Raw genomic sequence first — 17,177 nt, forward strand, 5'->3', positions numbered from 1 at the left:
CTTCCCTCTTTGCACTTCAAACTGAATGAATGCAGCTTTTTTCGGGCTAAAGCCTGAGATAAAAAAGACCAGAACCTGAACAGGAAGCTCACCTTGCTGGGGTCTGGAGGCAGCTGGGCCTCCACGGTGAAGGGGCTCCCGGGTATGGGGTGTCCGTCGTAGGTCACGTTGACAGCGTGGACCCCCTCCTCCGTCGGGGTGTAGCGGACCAAGCTGACGTCTGCTTTCCCGGGCTGAGGCTCCACTTTGCAAGGCACCGCTCGCTGGCTCGGACTCAGCTAGAAACACAACGGCGGTCAGCTCAGCTAGTGAGAATGTGAAAGAGCTACAGAAACGAAACCGGTCCGTTCTTACTCACCACTTCCACCGCCAGCTGGCCCTGACCTCCGGCACCCTTTGTGTCCACCACAAACTGCTGCGCTTCATTCACCTCCACCCCTGAAACACATCCAAAACAAAAAAAAACACCTTCAGGTACGACTCGCCGCTTCCTGATGCCTCCGTTCCGCTTTAAAAAACGCCTCAAAAGCAGCCGACAGCGTCACAATGAGATTCCTCTTGACGTTTCTGCTTAGTTTCACACCTCAAACTCGTCACAAACCCCTAAAAAAAAAAACAAAGTTTCCTTACTTGCATCCAGGTTGCCCACGGAGACCTTGCTGAGGTCGAGCGGCGCTGCAACGCCGACGGTGAAGGGACTGTTGGAAATCTGGTCACCGCCGAACGTCACCACGATGGTCATCTCCCCCTGCAGAGCAACAGAACATGCAGGCTTGATTCTGCAGAATGCACACAGTAAGAAACAGTGTTGTCTAGTAATGAAGTAAAAATACTTCACTATTGTACTTAAGTATATTTTGGAGTACTTTACACTTTTCACGAGTATAAAATCTTTTGATAACTTTTACTTTTACTTCACTATATTTCTGAACTTCATTGCATACTTTTACTCCAATACATTTTCAATGTTTGGTTTAGTTACTCGTTACAAAAAGAGAGAGAGAGGAACAAGTGTTTTGACCCCACCTACTGATTAACTGCGACAAAGTTGGGACTTGCCTGGGTTTGCTCATCACCACCAACAGGATAAGAAGCTGGGTCAGTGCTAGGGCAGGTTAAATTAACCTTGTGGTATAGGTAGAGCATCTAATAGCAGAGAGTCCTAATTTTCTGAACTAAATGATAACCTGCAGGTGTATCTATTAGCAGGTTTACCACTTCCTGTAGGTTGGCTGGACCTGGTTTATCAATTAACCATGTTCTTAGTATACACCCCCTGGTCTACATTCTGCCTGCACTTGGTTGTGTACAATTTTAAAGTGCATAGCACTGATCTTACTTAAACAAGGAAAACTGAAAGCTCACAAAAAGGTTGTATTTTCTGTCTAAACTTGGTCTAAATTTCTCCTGCACTTGGCTGTTTATATTATTTCAAGTGAATTTGACTTTTAAAGTTTACCAAAACCAAAAAAGTCATTCAAACTGCATTTGCTTTGTTTTACTTTTTACTTATACTTATTACATTACTTGAGTACATCTCTTTTTACAGTAATTTTCGTACTTAAGTACAAGACATTTCAGATACTTTAAGACTTTAACTCAAGTAACATTTCAGTCAGTGACTTGAACTTTTACCAAAGTCATATTTTGGAGAGGTACCTGTACTTTTACTTGACTCGGAGATTTCAGTACTTTATACAACACTGGTAAGAAATGCCCCCCCCCCCTCTAACGTCATGATGCATCTGTGCATCGGGGAGACCAGGGAACCAGCAGACGAGTCAGGCTATAAAACAATACACCAAGCTTTGAGCATCTGCTAGAGCTCTGTTCAAACCATCATCTGAGCATCAATCAGATCTGCAGCAAAGAGGACCAGGGGAACACTGGAGGAGCTGCAGAGATGCACAGCTCAGGTGGGCGAATCCACAAATTTTGTTGTGGATTCTACAAACCTGGCCTTTATGGAAAAAGAGGAAATTTTAAGAGGTAAAACTAGGGCTGGATAATATAGGGGGGAAAAACTGATAAAACAGAAATCATATTAATCAATAATTACCAAATTCAAAACATTTTAAGTGCAGCCCTGGCCATTTTATGCTGTTGCTCAGCAACCTATATTTAGATAAAAGACACAAACACTGAATTCAAACTCAACCCTTTATTCAACCAACTTTTTACCAAAGCTGCAAGTTTAAAAAAAAAAAAAGGAACACGTTCTCTGAACCCTTTAAAGGGGGCGGGGCTTCCTGGGTCTGTGTTGTGATTGGTTGTTAGGATGTAATGAATATTAACCTACATGGCTAGAACGTAAAAGAAAGGAAAACTGTTATTCTATTTAACTTTATATTGACCCTTCTCTCCCCCCTCAAATCAATAAATGTCTATCGATCCATGAATTATCGTCCAACCCTAGACAAATCTAAAGAAATCCTATTTACCATTCGCCAACAGGGGAAACAAACATGTAGACGAAGGTTTGCTGAGCAGATCAAACCAAAACTGGACTTTTTTTAGATGACATGCTAAGAGCTTGGATGAAGATAAATGGAGCTAATAATAGGAAAATCCTGGTAGAAAACCTGTTGAAGGCCGCAGAAGACCTAAGAATGAGGAGGAGGTTCACCTTTCAGCAGGACAACCACCCTGAACATGCAGCCACAGCTACAACGGGATGGCCTAGTCAAAACCCAGACCCAAAAAAAAACCCTGATATTTACAGGGGCATTCCAAATAGTCCGAAATTTAGTTCCTCCAGGTGTGCAAAGCCGATTAAGAGATAATGCTAAAGTCCTACGGCTGGAACCGCAACAGTAAATGTTATAAACCAGATATTCTTTTTCCACTTCCTAATTAGGCACCGCTATGTCCAGCGGATTTAAACTCCCAGTAAGTTGAGGTCTGTGGCTGTAACCTAAAACTGTGAGGGAGTTCAGGGGGTGTCAATACTTTCTGCAGACCACTGTACCTGCTGGGCAGGTGTGTACTTGACGGTGTGGGAGTAGTCGTAGTTGTCGATGATGTCAAAGTCTCTCACTGATGAGGAGAAGGAAACGTCCAGCGGAGCTTTGCCCGCTCCTTTGGTGATCACGGTGAAGTGGGTCGGCTTGCCGCTCTCCACACCTGCACAGGTGAGCGGACAGAGACGGGTTCAGAGATTGCAGAGAGCTTCCAGTAGTAAATAGTTTTACCCGAGCGGTAGAGATTAAAGCAGGGGTGTCAAACATACGGCCCGCGGGCCGGATCCGGCCCGCCGAACAATTTAGTCCGGCCCTGTGGCTAAATGCATTATCGTTATTTTTTATTTATTTTTTTTCCAGTGTTTTGTCTGGCAATGTGGCAATAAGATGCCACAAAGAGCTCATCAGATTTGACTTTCACAAGTGGACAAGATAAAAGGAAGAGAATGATAAAACAATTACTGAAAAAAACATGTACTTCTTTTAATTGAAAATATGCAGTTCCTATATTGTCCACGAGGGGCGCTGTGTTTTAATTAGCAGATTAAGCTTCAGGTGTGGAAAAATTTAAATAATTTCTTAATTTTTATCCGTTTGATGTATTTTGTCATGCAGGACAGTGTTTTTAAGTTCCAAAAAATGCAAATAAATGTTTTTCAACATTGTATAATCACTGATCAGTTCTTATGCATAATGCACAAGTAAATGTTTAACTGAGTAAAAGTATTGTTGAAATTGCACATACTTTTCTTAAAAATGCTGAGGTTATTCATGATATATTGTGTAAAAGTGAAATTAACTTAATATAAAAAAAACAACAGGTCCACATTTATTAGTTCTATTTAATGTTGCAATGAGTTAACTCGTGTGGCCCTCTTGAGATCAGATTAAGCTGAATGCGGCCCCTCAACCAAAATGAGTTTGACACCCCTGGATTAAAGCATTCAGAGTCTGCAGAAAGTCTGAAGACTCACCGCTGGGGGCGATTCCTGGACCTTTGGCTTTCACTTTCGACGCATCATGAGACGGCTCCACTTTCACCATGAAGGGACTCTGAGGGACTTCCTGCAAATGATCCATAAATAAACTGCATCACCCGTCAGTCATTAAAACGTTAAAACCCCCGGCAGCTTGCCGCCGCAGAGCTCGGCTCGTACCTCCTCGGTGAACAGGACCTTCACAGTCAGCCTGCCGGCAGCAGGGGGGACGTATTTGACGGTGAACGTGTCGTTGGCGTTGGGAATGATGTCAAAGTCGACGTCGGCCTCCTGTTCGCTGTCTGTGCTGGAGTCCCACTTGATTCCCACGCTGACGTCCCCTAAGAGAGGGCGAACAAAACCAGGAGCGCATCAGGAGGCCTGCTGAACATTTCAGTGTAGAGACGGTTTCCGCCTCCAGGGGGAGCCGGAGGTCTGAAATACTGAGGATGCTGCTGGTTTCTCAGGAACAAGAAGCAGTGAACAGAACAAGGAGGATTTCTGAGAATGAAGCCGACAGATGAAACTGCGAAGGCAGAAACTGAGAGAGAAACTACAGACGGCTGGAAGAAAAATGTCCCTCCATTTATTTTTGTTGTGTTTATATAGCAACACACACAAAAAAACTACTGCAGCTCCACAACCCAAACAAACACTTGAGTTTCATTCACCAAGGTGTTAGAAGATGACAAGCTTTTCACTTCTGCTTTTCCACTAAAGTTTTTATTAATCTTTTTGCTAACAAACCAAGCATTTCAGGGTTTTCTTTCCGTCAGTGGCTGAACTTTGACCTTCAACATTGCTTCAACTGAGGTTAACATAAAATCTACATTTTTAAATCGTTTTTCCTTTTAAATCATAATTTTACCACCACTATCAGTACTATTATGTTTTAGTTTTTCAACAGCAGATTTACTTATTTATCACAGTTTCATCTTTTATGAACTTTTGAATACTTTGATTTCCAGCCGTTGCTCAAACTTTTAATGATTGCTTGCTGTTGTTGCATGTTAGGTTTTTACAACGGTGAGCTTTTGGGACACCTGAATTTCCTCTAGGGGATCAATAAACACTGAGCTATATAATACACTGGAGTGCTAATCACCGTCTGTTTGAACGAGTCGCTTTGAAGCCACCAGCCGCCATATTGGTACTCCCTATTTCCCTCCAGTAACTAGGGAATATGTGCGCTACAGCATCGAATAACGAGGCTTTTCTCATGGTCAGGGGGGGCTTAAGACTTTTAAAATGTCAAATGCCATATAGTTTTATGTTATGTTCTAAAACTATCAAGTAATGAGAAAGTCATGTGCTGAAATATTTTGCATTTTATTCACCTAAATATATATGTTTAACATTTATAAATATAAAAATAACAATATACAAAAACTTATATTCACATATATGTATACTTATATATACACATATATACATATACACATATATATTTAATATGAATAACATGTAAAATATTTCAGCACCTAATTTCCTAGTAGTTGATAGTGTTAGTACATCCACTGACTGTAGAATTACCTGTGAAACGTTTTCACTCAGCCAGAAAACTGCTTGTTGTTGCAACCAAATCCTGTGGGATTCTGAGAGAGTAGGGAGTAGCAAGATGGCGGCCAGTGACTTCAGTTTTTCGGCAAAATCAGCACTCCAGTGTATTATATAGCTCAGTGTCAATAAAGTATTTATGCATCTGTCCATCTGTCTAGAAAGTAATTTAAAGCAGCAACTAAAACTGTCCACATGCAATATTATCTCTAACACCCATTTCTTAGGCTTCTGCTGGCTTTCTACAAGAACTTACTGCTTACGACAATGTAATGAGATTGCAATTGAAATAAAACAACATTACAATATAAAGTGCAGCAGTGATAAGGACGCAACAGTGCAGGAGAACAACAGTGTTGGTAGTTGAACATAATGATGCAAAATGGCCAAACGTTCATAAAGAACAACCTAAATATCTGAGAGCTAGCTTCACTGATGGATGAGGCGAGTTAAACTGCTCAGGAGGGTCAGAAGTATAACGATGGCGAGTTACATGGGGACAGGTGACCTTTGACCCCTGAAAGCCAGAAGAAGAAGAAGAAGAAGTGTGTTTTCTACCATCTCCAGCTCCTGAACAGTCCACGGTGAAGTGCGTCGGCTCGTTGGCCTTCAGCCCGCTTCTCTCCACTCCGGGACCGAACACCTTCACCTTGTTGGGGTGACTTCCTTTCCCCACGTTCACCTGCAGACAAACATTACGGCTCGTTAATCAAAGCTCAACGTTTGTGGCGATTCAGGGGGCGACCGTCTCAACTCGTGAGCCGTTTTCAAACAAACGCCGGCAGAAACGCTCCCGTCGCCACATAATGAATGTTTCCTGTCATCCATGCAGGTCGATCCCGTTCTCATGCTACAGCAGTGAAAATGAGAATGATGCTGGAAAAAAAAAAAAAAAAACTTAAAACCAGATTTAATAAAAAATAAAAATAAAAAAAAAACAGTGTTAGGAGACGTCGATCTGAATGATCCAAGCCTCTGACCCAAACAAAACCAGAATCATAACAGTTGAACACCAACAGTAAAGCAACCCGGTTTAGCAATCGTTTATTTCTCACAATTACATTAAAAAAAAAAAAAAAAAAAAAAAAAAAAAAATGCATTTGCAATTTATTTACCTCGATGCTTATGATTTCTTCTGAAGCTCCTAGTTGGTGTGAACAGAACCACTGACCCAAAACTCTGCACTGCAAAAAGAACTAAAAATAAGTAAAATCTTCTTTAATTGAGTGTATTTGTCCTTGATTTGAGTAGGTATATAAGATTATTTGCCAATGGGATGAGTATTTTTACCCCTAAAATAAGATAATTAGATATACTTCACTTGAAAAAAGATGATAGAGATAAATTGTTCCTATTTTAAGTGCAAAAATCTCATTCCATTGGCAAATAATCTTATTTACCTGCTCAAATAAAGGAAAAATACTCTCATTTTAAGAAATAATTTCTTATTTTGAGTTCCATTTTTGCAGTGTGGGGAGGTTCTGCACTGGAAGCTGATTTACTGTTATTAGTTTGATTAAATCTACGAATTACAGCTTTAAAAACCTTCAGAAACTGGTGATAAAAACAAGTGATTTAGTAGTTAGGATTTTAAAAAGCGATATTGGTGAATTAAAATATCAAAAGAAAATCATTAGTGTTAAAAAGCTCAACTGAGGTAGATTTTGGTTGCCTGAGATAAAATATTCATTTATATTTAAGGGGTTTGACTTTTACTACGAACACCACATCATTCTGTTTTTAGTCGTTTTTTTTCTTCCTTTTTGCAAGTGGCAAAATCAGCATCTCATGTTCTTAAGTGCATCATTTAATTAATGGAGAATAATAATAAAACAACAAAAGAGTCAAACAACAGTGAAAAACTTAAATGAAAGTTTATTTTCAGACCAACTGAACTTTTACTTGATTGGCTGATTAAAGTGAAATAATTTCAGTACAGTGAGTAAATCAGTTCTGGGTAAACACGTTACAGCGCTCAGAAAACAAAAACCAACAGACATTAATAAAACGGAGCCTCTTTCACCAGAAGCTGCTAGTTTTAATTGATTTTAGGGTCAGACTGACGTAAAAACGGCATCTTTAGGTCAGTCTGAGGAGTGCAGCGGTGAAAATGAAGCCCTCTCACCAGTTACGGTTTATCAGCCGTCCTTCACGCCCGTTTGAACATTAAAAACGAGTCGGAACCAGAACAGGATGCAGAACATGCAGTCTTGTGTCAGACTGGTCCGAGATACGTTTACAACCAGGACGGTTTTTATGCATCTGCAGCCGCACATCATTTTCTGTCCATAAACTGTTTCAACAGGAAAGTTCAATAACGGTGATATAATTAGGATTTAGACCCTTTGAAATGATCTTTGGACCTTAATGAATCCAATCGCTAAATCTGATCAAAAACAAAGATTTTTACCACGCAGAAGCTTCTCTAAATACGCCGATACTTGTCCTGTTCCTCGTTTAGATAATTCAGATGCCTCTGCCAACTCCTGATTTCTGTTGGCATCATCAGAAAATTCCTGAGCGATGTGCAAATACTTTCTCATGAGACGTTCTTACGCTGCAGGCGAAACTGGGAACACCTAACTAGAGATAAAAGGAGGGCAGCTGATAAACCGAGTAACTGAGATGTGTTTTTACACAAGATTCAAGAGAAGATTTAGTGCAGATGAGCTGTTGGCAAACAATATGTGCACAAATAAAACCTTTTCCACTCTGATTTAATGATGCAGCAGAAGGAGATTACTTATTTCATTTAGATCGTCTTAAACAGGATGCAGAAAGTCACTGCTTCCGGTTTGATGTAAACAAATTTCTTATTCATCATCGTTTCTCAGCATGAAAATTAACTCAGTTAATGCGTTTCATGAGTGAAAAAGGTTTTCAGTCAACAGTTTAAAAAAACAGAACAAAAGGAAATGATGTGAAAGCTTCACTTATCTGAACCTCTGAGCCGTTTCCAACTAAATTTGGGCCGATTTACGCTCCTGTGCTTCTGGCAACTTGGCCAAAGATTTTACGAGCGCCGTGACGGGAAGACGGCGTTCACACCGTTTTCCTTCAGACGCTGGAAACAACGATGAAGCTCATTTTTCAGGCTCAACGTGCTGCATCTCTACCGTTTTACAAATATGAAAACTAAAACATCTGAAGCTTTGTTAAAAATCCAAATACCTTTTAAATGTAGATATAATAACTCAATTGTCAGGTTTTGGATCGGCAACATTTGACAGCACAGCTAACACCTAAAGCTAACTGTCCTTATTTTTAAAGATTCGATCCTGTAATAATTCACATCATAAATTAATCAGGTCTGCTATGAACGAAACTAGATTTTTCTAACAGTAAAACGTGATTTTGGGTTTTACAGTGCAAGTATTTCCTTTTCATGAGGTAGACCAGATTTAAGTCATTTGATTCTTAGCACAATGATCAAAGACAAAAGTTAATCCAAATTATGTTAAGTAGGTGATCAACCTCCAATTGTTTCCCTCCTTTTCGGTGTTTATAAATAAAGGTTTGTCATGTCTACTTCTTACATGGGTCAAAAGTTACTCCAAATGACGTCCAGATACAATCGGGTCCAATCGTCGACTCTCTTCCCCCCCCCCCCCACTGAGCTCAGCCAATCCTGCGTTTGGGTCCGGCTTGTAAAACTACATTCCAGGCAACGCACGCGTTTTTGTTAATCTAATAAATCTGGATTTTATACCACAGTCAGACCATTTTTAACCTTCACAAAAGATATAAATATCTAAAAGAAAATATACACATATATGATTAAATGCATTTATCGTGTGCCATTTAAGGATAAAACGGCACTACTTAATGTCACTAATGTCCTAAAATGGCCAACATCTGTAAGATGTAATATTTTTTACTTTAAGGATTTTATTTAAAGAGCAATAAATTGTGGGGATTTGACTGCACTGGCAGGAAGTTGGAGAATATATTCCCAAAACTGATTGTAAGGGACTTCTAAGAACTTTTATTGAAATAAATGTCAAAGTATTGTGAAAAAGGTTCTTGTCGGCCATCTCTGCCCTGCATGTTGGGGCAGAGGCGTGCAGAGAGCTGCTGAAACGCTAATCATTAAATATTAATTTGTTTAAACCAAATGTGTTTAGTTAAAGCAGAACAGCCGTTTCTTTGAGTTTTCTCCACACAGGATTAATTAGAACCACAATAAAAACGGAGAGGAAGCGCGCCAACATTAGCTTAGCATTTCAGCGTCAAAAACAGTCAGCAGGAACAAAGATGAGAGTTTAACGAGGTTTGCATGCGTTGCACAGGACAACCAGCCATGCACACCTCAAGTTTTTAGACTGTGGGGGGAACTGGAGTACCCAGAGAGAACCCACCCATGCACATGGAGAACATGTAGAAAGATCTCAGGGTGGGATTACAACCCAGGACCTTCCTGTTGGGCAACAGTTCCACCAACCGTGGCGCCGTTTCAGCTTACGTCCATTTTATTTAGCACAACTTTAAAATGTTTTCAGTTAACGGCCTCCCTGCTGAAATTTGTCCTTTTTTGTTGGTACAAGATATGAAAACCAAAGATCATCTATATTTCTAGAGTCTTCACTCTCCAGTAGAGTTTTCTAGATTCAATTCAATTGAATAGATCAAACAAGTGAAGCAGAAAAAAAAAAAAAGACCCTCTCAGTTGCAAATCCTCACTCCTCACATTTCAATAAATTATCACCTAAATCCTAACTTCTAGCAATGAATTCATCTTTGCTTGTAAAAAGAGGTCATGTGGTAGCAAAGCGCAGGTTTAAAATAATTTGATTGGGTGATTAGGTTTGGGTCCAAAAAGGTTCAGGTGAGTGAAGCTCAATAAAAAGTGACACTTAAAAAAAAAAAAAAATGAAATGACATGACATGGACAAGGGTTACACAGTGCAGACATGTGTGGTCAGTGCATATAGAGTGAAACATAAAATAACACAAAGGGTAAAACACAAGTTTCATTAGTAGTTACAGACAGCAAGTATGAATAAAACATAAAAATGCTTCATATAATAAAAAGCTTTTGTGACTCCTTTTGATCATTAGTTGGACAAATGACAGCAGTTACATGTGGATGAATATTAGAGACTTAATTTATGAGGACGTTTGAGTCAGAAACTTTGTTTTTAGCTGAACGGTTCAGTCGGAGCTTTAGCTGCTCGGTTAAAATCCTTCTAGTGTCACTGTGGGAGTAACGCCAGTAAATACTTAAAAATCAACACCGCCAAACACAAATAAATCCTTTTTTTCATGCATAAACCGATGGATTGATCCGTATTCTTTAAAGTTTCTGCAGAACCAGCGGAATATGCTCTATAAAAGCAACTAATGACCGAGTCAGACGGCAATAAAAGGGTTCAGTAACTTATTGATCGTCTCCTGCTGGGTTCAGAGGCTAAACTGATGAAACATGATGAAACATCCAGTGCATACATCGGTTCATTAAAGCTGCAGAACCGACACTAAAGCCCAGCAGCCGACATGCTGGACCTCATCTGGCCGGCCTCCCGATCGTCTAGTGCTAATAGTTGAACCTCTGCTCGGTGTACGTCGTGATGATAATCAGAGGTTTCTTAGTTTTTCTGCCCCCAGCTGAGCTTTTGTTTAACCGTGGCTCTGACTTGACAGCTTTTACCGCCTCGACCCCATCCTTCAGTTTGAACAGCGTTACGCCAGTTCCTGCGCTAACGAGGAGCTGTGATTGGCTGCTTACCCTGAAGGGGCTGTTGGGGACGCTGACTCCTCCCCAGGTGACGGACACGGTGTGCTTCAGAGAGGAGGAGGGCGTGTAGGAGCACTGGTACAGTCCCTCTGCTTTGCTCCTCACCTTCACCTCCACAGGAAGCCCCTCTGCGTCCTGCATAAAACAAACAGATCGTCGACAAGCTGGTGAGACCAAGCGCAGAAGAAATACGCGACAGATTAGTTCAAGTCCAATCGGATCATTTTAGCTTTCTCAGCGGTTCTATTTGCAGAGTTTAAACAAAAACACACACCAAAAAAACCATCTGAGTTTCTTCTTCACAGCAGCAGGGTGAAGAATTTTATTGCTTTAATTATGCAAACTTTGGATTAAAATGGTCAAATGGGAATTAAGGTGCTGCAGGTCAGCCGGAGCCGTCAGGCGGGTTTTGAATGGAGAAAAGATCAAATAATCAAATATTAATTTATTTAGCCAGTTTAGTTTTAGTTTAAAGGTTAAACTGTAATAGTTTGGGGCATGCGCCGATGTTGCAAGGGTAGTGAGCACGACCCATATAAAGAGGCCTTAGTCCTCGAAGTGGCTGACCGAGGTTTGATTCCTGCCTGACATCCTTTAAGGCATGTCTCCCGCCACCCCACCCCCCCCAAACTCAAGGCCCGTGGGCCAAACCCGGCCCGTAAAGGCAATTTATGCCCAAAAAGGCATATCATGTCATAAAGTAGAGGCATGTATCCTCTTAAAATGTATAAAGTAGCTATAACTGTGCCTCGTGTAGTGAATGTTTTTTTTCAAGTGTGTAGTAACAGCCTCCTGCCACTAGATGTCAGGTTTCCCACAAAACATTAAAACAACCCAGAAATGTCTAAAAAGAGAAGAAGTGATGCAGAATGACGAGTTTAAAGTGTAACTCACCCCCATATCGACTTTTTTTGCAGATAAACTGTATAAACGGGGTCTACGGTGTTACTTTTATTTAATTGTGCATGTTTGTTATATCTCTCTTAACTGAAATGTAATTATGTAATCAAAACATTATCTATACAGGTGCAACCGGCCCTTTTAATGACTTCATGATGCCACAGTAGCCCATTATAGAAATTATTTTGACACCCCTGCTTTACAGAAATCAGATTTCTACACTAACCTGAGCTGTGATTTTCAGAGGTCCTTTCCCAGCTCCTTCTGCCTCCACGGTGAACTCAGCAGGTTGGTCCACCTGGCAGCCGTTTGGCTCGAGCCCCGGCCCGTAAGCCTGGACCTAAAACCGGAGGAAAAGATAAAGTTGATCAAGGTCTTCCACTACAAAAGGACCAACTCTTATACACAATGGATAAATCACTTGTATAATCTGAATTTTGCTTCCAAGGAGCGTCTTGGTGTTCTGCAGTGTTGTGTGCTCAGAACAAACCAGAGCAGATCAAATGCCTGAAGGGGAAACAATAAAATGTTCAGTCTCTCTGACCTTCTCCGGGTGGCTCATGTTGTTGTCAGGGACGATGTGGGCCATGAAGGGGCTGAGTTCGATGTCCTCTTCATCGCAGGTCACATGGACGGCGTATTCGCCAGCTTCTGTTGGCCAGTAGCGAACGTCACATGACCCGTCGTTCTTGTCCTCGCACTCGATTTTAGCCTGGGAGGGGCCCTCGATGGCAAAACCTGAAAACACATCAAATGAGAACGCAGCAGATGGTAAAAAATATAATTCTATATCTGGAGATGGGATTTATCTGGAGAATTTATGAGTGTATGTTCCTTCTAAACACTTTAAGTTCAGACCCAGCCCCACAACAAAGAAGAACCTCAACTTACCAAGAACTCCAACATCAGTGCCGATGGACTCCACTACAAAGGTTGCAGGTTTACCCACAATGCCCCCCTCCAGACCGGGGCCCCAGGCCCTGATCTGCTGCGGCCCTGCCTCTGGACCGACCACCACGTCAAATGGGCTGTTGATGAAGAAAAGAGGGGAGGATAAGTCAGAAGATGAAAAAACACACGAGACAAAATCTGCAGCTCTGTGCTTTTACAACATGCATCCAAAACTCTCCTTCCACACCAAATAAAACCAGCCGTCAGGATTTCCAGCAAACACTTTACACCATCAGAACCGGTTCTGATTAATATAAGATTTTCAAATTTATCACAAACTTTACCATCTGTATCATTCATGTGCCTGTTAATTTGTTGTTAGACAAATAAAGGATCGTGCCAGCATTTGAAAAGTTCTGTTTTAAAATGAGCATAAATCTGAAGCCTACAAAGCCTGTTTTTTATAAAAAGTAAACATATTCCGCTTCAGCCATGTAGAAATCTCTGCCCTTGTAGTAATTTTGCGTTCTTCAATGATCAACTACAGCAGTGGGTTGCAAAGGGCTTTTACTTTTTTTCTGCTCCAATTGTCAGCTTTAGTCTGGCTCCTCAACAACGACAAGTGTTGTCATTAGCTATATTAGCTTCCAATGATTTACCTAATCCAAGTAGTAGAGGAGGTGGGGGCTTTACTTCACCATTTAGTAGCAGACTGGTTAACATTATCCTGAATTACATGATACGGACCTGAGAAGCAAATCTCGACAGGGAGCCCAGACTGACAGAACCCTGTCAAGGAGCTATCCGTGTAGCTAATATTTGAGCTAGGAGCGTTAGCTTATGTCTTCCAGGAGCATTAGCTCATAGCATTAGTATAATCTGTATAATATGCTTGAATTTGACTCTGTAAAGTGCCTTGAGATTATATGTTTCATGAATGGGCGCTATATAAATAAAATTTAATTAGCTTGTTGGTGAAGCTAGCATGTGGCATTTTGCTCCTTTCCTGTCCATCAGGAAAATACTTCCCAACAATGCGTATTTGTTTACGTTGTCGGCTAAAGAGGTTAGCATGTGTGTTTTTGTGGCTAAACTCGACACGTTAGCAAAGTTTCCAGGAGCTGATCATTGTTAGATGAGCAGCTGCAGGGAGGCTGTGTGTTTCCACTAGAAGTGCAACAATTTGGATCGCTTTTGATGAATTAATATTTATGATTAGTTTGTTTTTTTGTATTTATTATAAAAAAGATATTGATTGTTTTGACAACCCTCCCAGCTGGGATGAGTCCAGTTTCTGGTGAAAGTCATTTTGAAAAAAAAGGAATACTTTCACAAAATTTGCTGTAACAAACATCTGATTCCATTACAGATTCAACTGATCAGATTATGTAATGTTGCAAAGTTGGTACCAAAACAAAAGGGCTCGGTTCCTCACCTCTTGGGGATGTGCTGACCTCCCCAGGTGATGGAGACGGTGTACTTGCCAGGACTTTTAGGGTAATACTCGTAGAAGAATGAGCCGTCCTGACTGGAGAGCTGCTTCACAGGCTCCTCGTTGCCTCCTGCAAGAGCAAACATTCACATGCTTAACTATGTGATTAAATACTTAAAAATAAACATCTTTGAAAAAATTAACGTCAAATTCTGATTTTGGGGACTTTTCCCTCCTGAGGCAAAAAAAAGTTTGAGTTGAGAGAGTTGGAATAATAAACTTATTTGTGACATTTTGACGACGACAACAACCTCCACCTTTCTGTTAATCTGGAGAACCTACAACTAACAGAGATGCTAGCAACCTAGCCCAGAGATGCTAGCAACCTAGCCCAGAGATGCTAGCAACCTAGCCCAGAGATGCTAGCAACCTAGCCCAGAGATGCTAGCAACCTAGCCCAGAGATGCTAGCAACCTAGCCCAGAGATGCTAGCAACCTAGCCCAGAGATGCTAGCAACCTAGCCCAGAGATGCTAGCAACCTAGCCCAGAGATGCTAGCAACCTAGCCCAGAGATGCTAGCAACCTAGCCCAGAGATGCTAGCAACCGCAAAACAGATCCAACAACAAGCCTAGAGAAAACAAATGCATGCCTGAGGGAGAGGGGGTCATTTATAATTGAATAATTCCACAGTACAAATACAAGTATCCCTTTATAATTTGGATAAAACTACAAACATTCTTCCAACACCAAGCAGATTATGTGAATCTTTATAAGAAGCATTTCAGTGCATCTGCCTGGGACAAAATAAAAAGCAACCAGAAACAGCAGCAAAAAAGACCAAAGGTTGATTGAATTAACAATTAATTGTGCAGATAGATTTGAGCCTTAAATAAAGGGGGTTTCAAAGATTTACAAATAAATCCTAAACAATTCATGCCATTTTTTTTTTAAAACTACTAAATAGCTGCAACAGCAATCTTTTAATGATAAATAGCTAAACTTATGTTTCCAAATCAAGCTTAACCCATCACTGAAAAGCTGTATATTTGATACGATTTTCCTGCGTTCCTGTATGGATTTCATCATATTTATGTGAAAATCATCCAAGGTTTCTATGGAGGTTTACTGGAGGAAGAAAAAAATAACTTACTGGGATCTTTGATGAGCACCTTCAGTTCTCCACTGCCGGCGTTCCTGGTGTCCACCTTAAAGTCCCCGGCCTGCTTCACCCTCAACCCTGACGGCTGCAGACCCCGTCCGGTCGCCCTGCAGGCGCCCGGTATGCAGGCTGACAGACGGAGCACGTAAACTGGCAGCAGTTTATTAAAACGATTAAATAAGTGAAGCTAAAGGGGTGGGGGAAATAACTCACCGGGTCCAATATCCACAGCAAAGGGGCTCTTGGGGACTCCTACGCCTCCGAAGGTGATTGTGATGGTGTGCGGTCCGGCCTGCACGGGGCGGTAGGTGCAGCGGTACATGTTGTCACCTTTATCCTCCATCATCACCTCCACGCTGTTCTGCCGGCCCTGAGGGTCTCGGATCATGGCTGTGACGTCTCCCGTTCCTGCTCCTGTGCAAAGCAAACGAGGATAAGACATCTTCAGTCGACTCGTTGACCGTTTAGAAGAAACGCCGTCGGGTCGCTGCACCTCACCTGCTGTGTAGATGTCAAAGTAGGTGGGTTTGTTGGCGATGTTGCCCACAGGCTCGATGCCCGGGCCTTTCACCGTTACTTTGGAGGCGTCGCCCAGCGCCTTGTCCACGTTCACCTCAAATGGACTTTTGGGAATCTGCTGGCCTGCAAACAACACCGTCACCTGTAAAAGAAACATCATTATCCTCTCATGAGCTCCAGAGAGTTCACCTGGCCTTTGAGAAGCACAGATCCTAGTTAAACGCCATGATTTGGGTTCATTTTTTAACAGCAGCTTACCTTATGAGGTCCCATGACTTGAGGAATGTAGGTGACGCTGTACGTCTTCTTGCCCTCGTTAGGCTCCACCTTTAGCTGATTAAACAGACGTAATCAGAGTGAGTCGTCGTTAATCGGGGCAGGAACCCCCCCCCCCCCCCCCCCGAACCCCCCACCCATCTCTGAAGACATCTTTACCTCCTCTCGGGTGCCGTCTGGATGGTCCAGGTAGACCATCACCTGGCCATGACCTGCGCTGAAGGTGTCCACGGTGAACACAGCAGGACGCAGCACTCTGTTTCCTGTGGGCTCGATACCTGCACAGCACATCAGAACGTAAAAAAAAAATAAAAATAAAAATAATGGATTTATGGTGGGTTCAATGTAGACAGCTTTATCCCAACATGACCCACCTGAACCGGCCTGCGATTAAATTACCCATCAGATTATGAACACATGAGTGGAGAGTAGGGCTGGGTGATATGGTTTCAAAATAAAAGTCTCCGATTTTATTAAAACAAATACAATTAATCGATTTTTTCCCCTTCTTTTTGTTTCATAAAAAGAAACTAAAAGATATTTTAAAAACTTTTTATTTCAAGCATTTTGTCTGGGAGTTGACCTGAAGTCAAAGTCCAACTAAATCCAAGCTGTGAAACATGCTGGTAAAACAAGATGGCCGCCCTGCCGTTGTAAACTCAGAAAATATAACTAAATGTTTGCTGCTGAGAACAGGCCTCACTTCACTTGCTTAACTTAAAACTAACTTAATAAAAAAAAAAAAAACTAGCAAAATTAAAGTTCCTCGT

The 17,177-nt window shown here is 41.4% G+C and overlaps 1 protein-coding gene across 2 annotated transcripts in view; it reads right to left on the minus strand.

Annotated features, from left to right (window-relative positions):
- LOC105938234 (filamin-B) overlaps nucleotides 1–17,177 on the minus strand; it is a 78,905-nt gene that overhangs the window by 26,855 nt on the left and 34,873 nt on the right. For both annotated transcript variants that reach the window (XM_012879904.3, XM_012879902.3), the window contains exons 6-22: nucleotides 16,567–16,685; nucleotides 16,390–16,464; nucleotides 16,111–16,273; nucleotides 15,826–16,026; nucleotides 15,604–15,741; nucleotides 14,455–14,581; nucleotides 13,020–13,156; nucleotides 12,673–12,866; nucleotides 12,355–12,468; nucleotides 11,220–11,363; nucleotides 6,053–6,176; nucleotides 4,118–4,278; nucleotides 3,935–4,025; nucleotides 2,969–3,123; nucleotides 631–748; nucleotides 359–438; nucleotides 93–278 (exon numbers count right to left, since the gene is read on the minus strand). In XM_012879904.3, coding sequence (XP_012735358.2) covers nucleotides 93–278; nucleotides 359–438; nucleotides 631–748; nucleotides 2,969–3,123; nucleotides 3,935–4,025; nucleotides 4,118–4,278; nucleotides 6,053–6,176; nucleotides 11,220–11,363; nucleotides 12,355–12,468; nucleotides 12,673–12,866; nucleotides 13,020–13,156; nucleotides 14,455–14,581; nucleotides 15,604–15,741; nucleotides 15,826–16,026; nucleotides 16,111–16,273; nucleotides 16,390–16,464; nucleotides 16,567–16,685 — 2,327 coding nt within the window. The remainder of the gene's footprint in view (nucleotides 1–92; nucleotides 279–358; nucleotides 439–630; nucleotides 749–2,968; nucleotides 3,124–3,934; nucleotides 4,026–4,117; nucleotides 4,279–6,052; nucleotides 6,177–11,219; nucleotides 11,364–12,354; nucleotides 12,469–12,672; nucleotides 12,867–13,019; nucleotides 13,157–14,454; nucleotides 14,582–15,603; nucleotides 15,742–15,825; nucleotides 16,027–16,110; nucleotides 16,274–16,389; nucleotides 16,465–16,566; nucleotides 16,686–17,177) is intronic.

The sequence above is a fragment of the Fundulus heteroclitus genome, chromosome 20 (assembly GCF_011125445.2).
Source record: "Fundulus heteroclitus isolate FHET01 chromosome 20, MU-UCD_Fhet_4.1, whole genome shotgun sequence".
NCBI lineage: Eukaryota > Metazoa > Chordata > Actinopteri > Cyprinodontiformes > Fundulidae > Fundulus > Fundulus heteroclitus.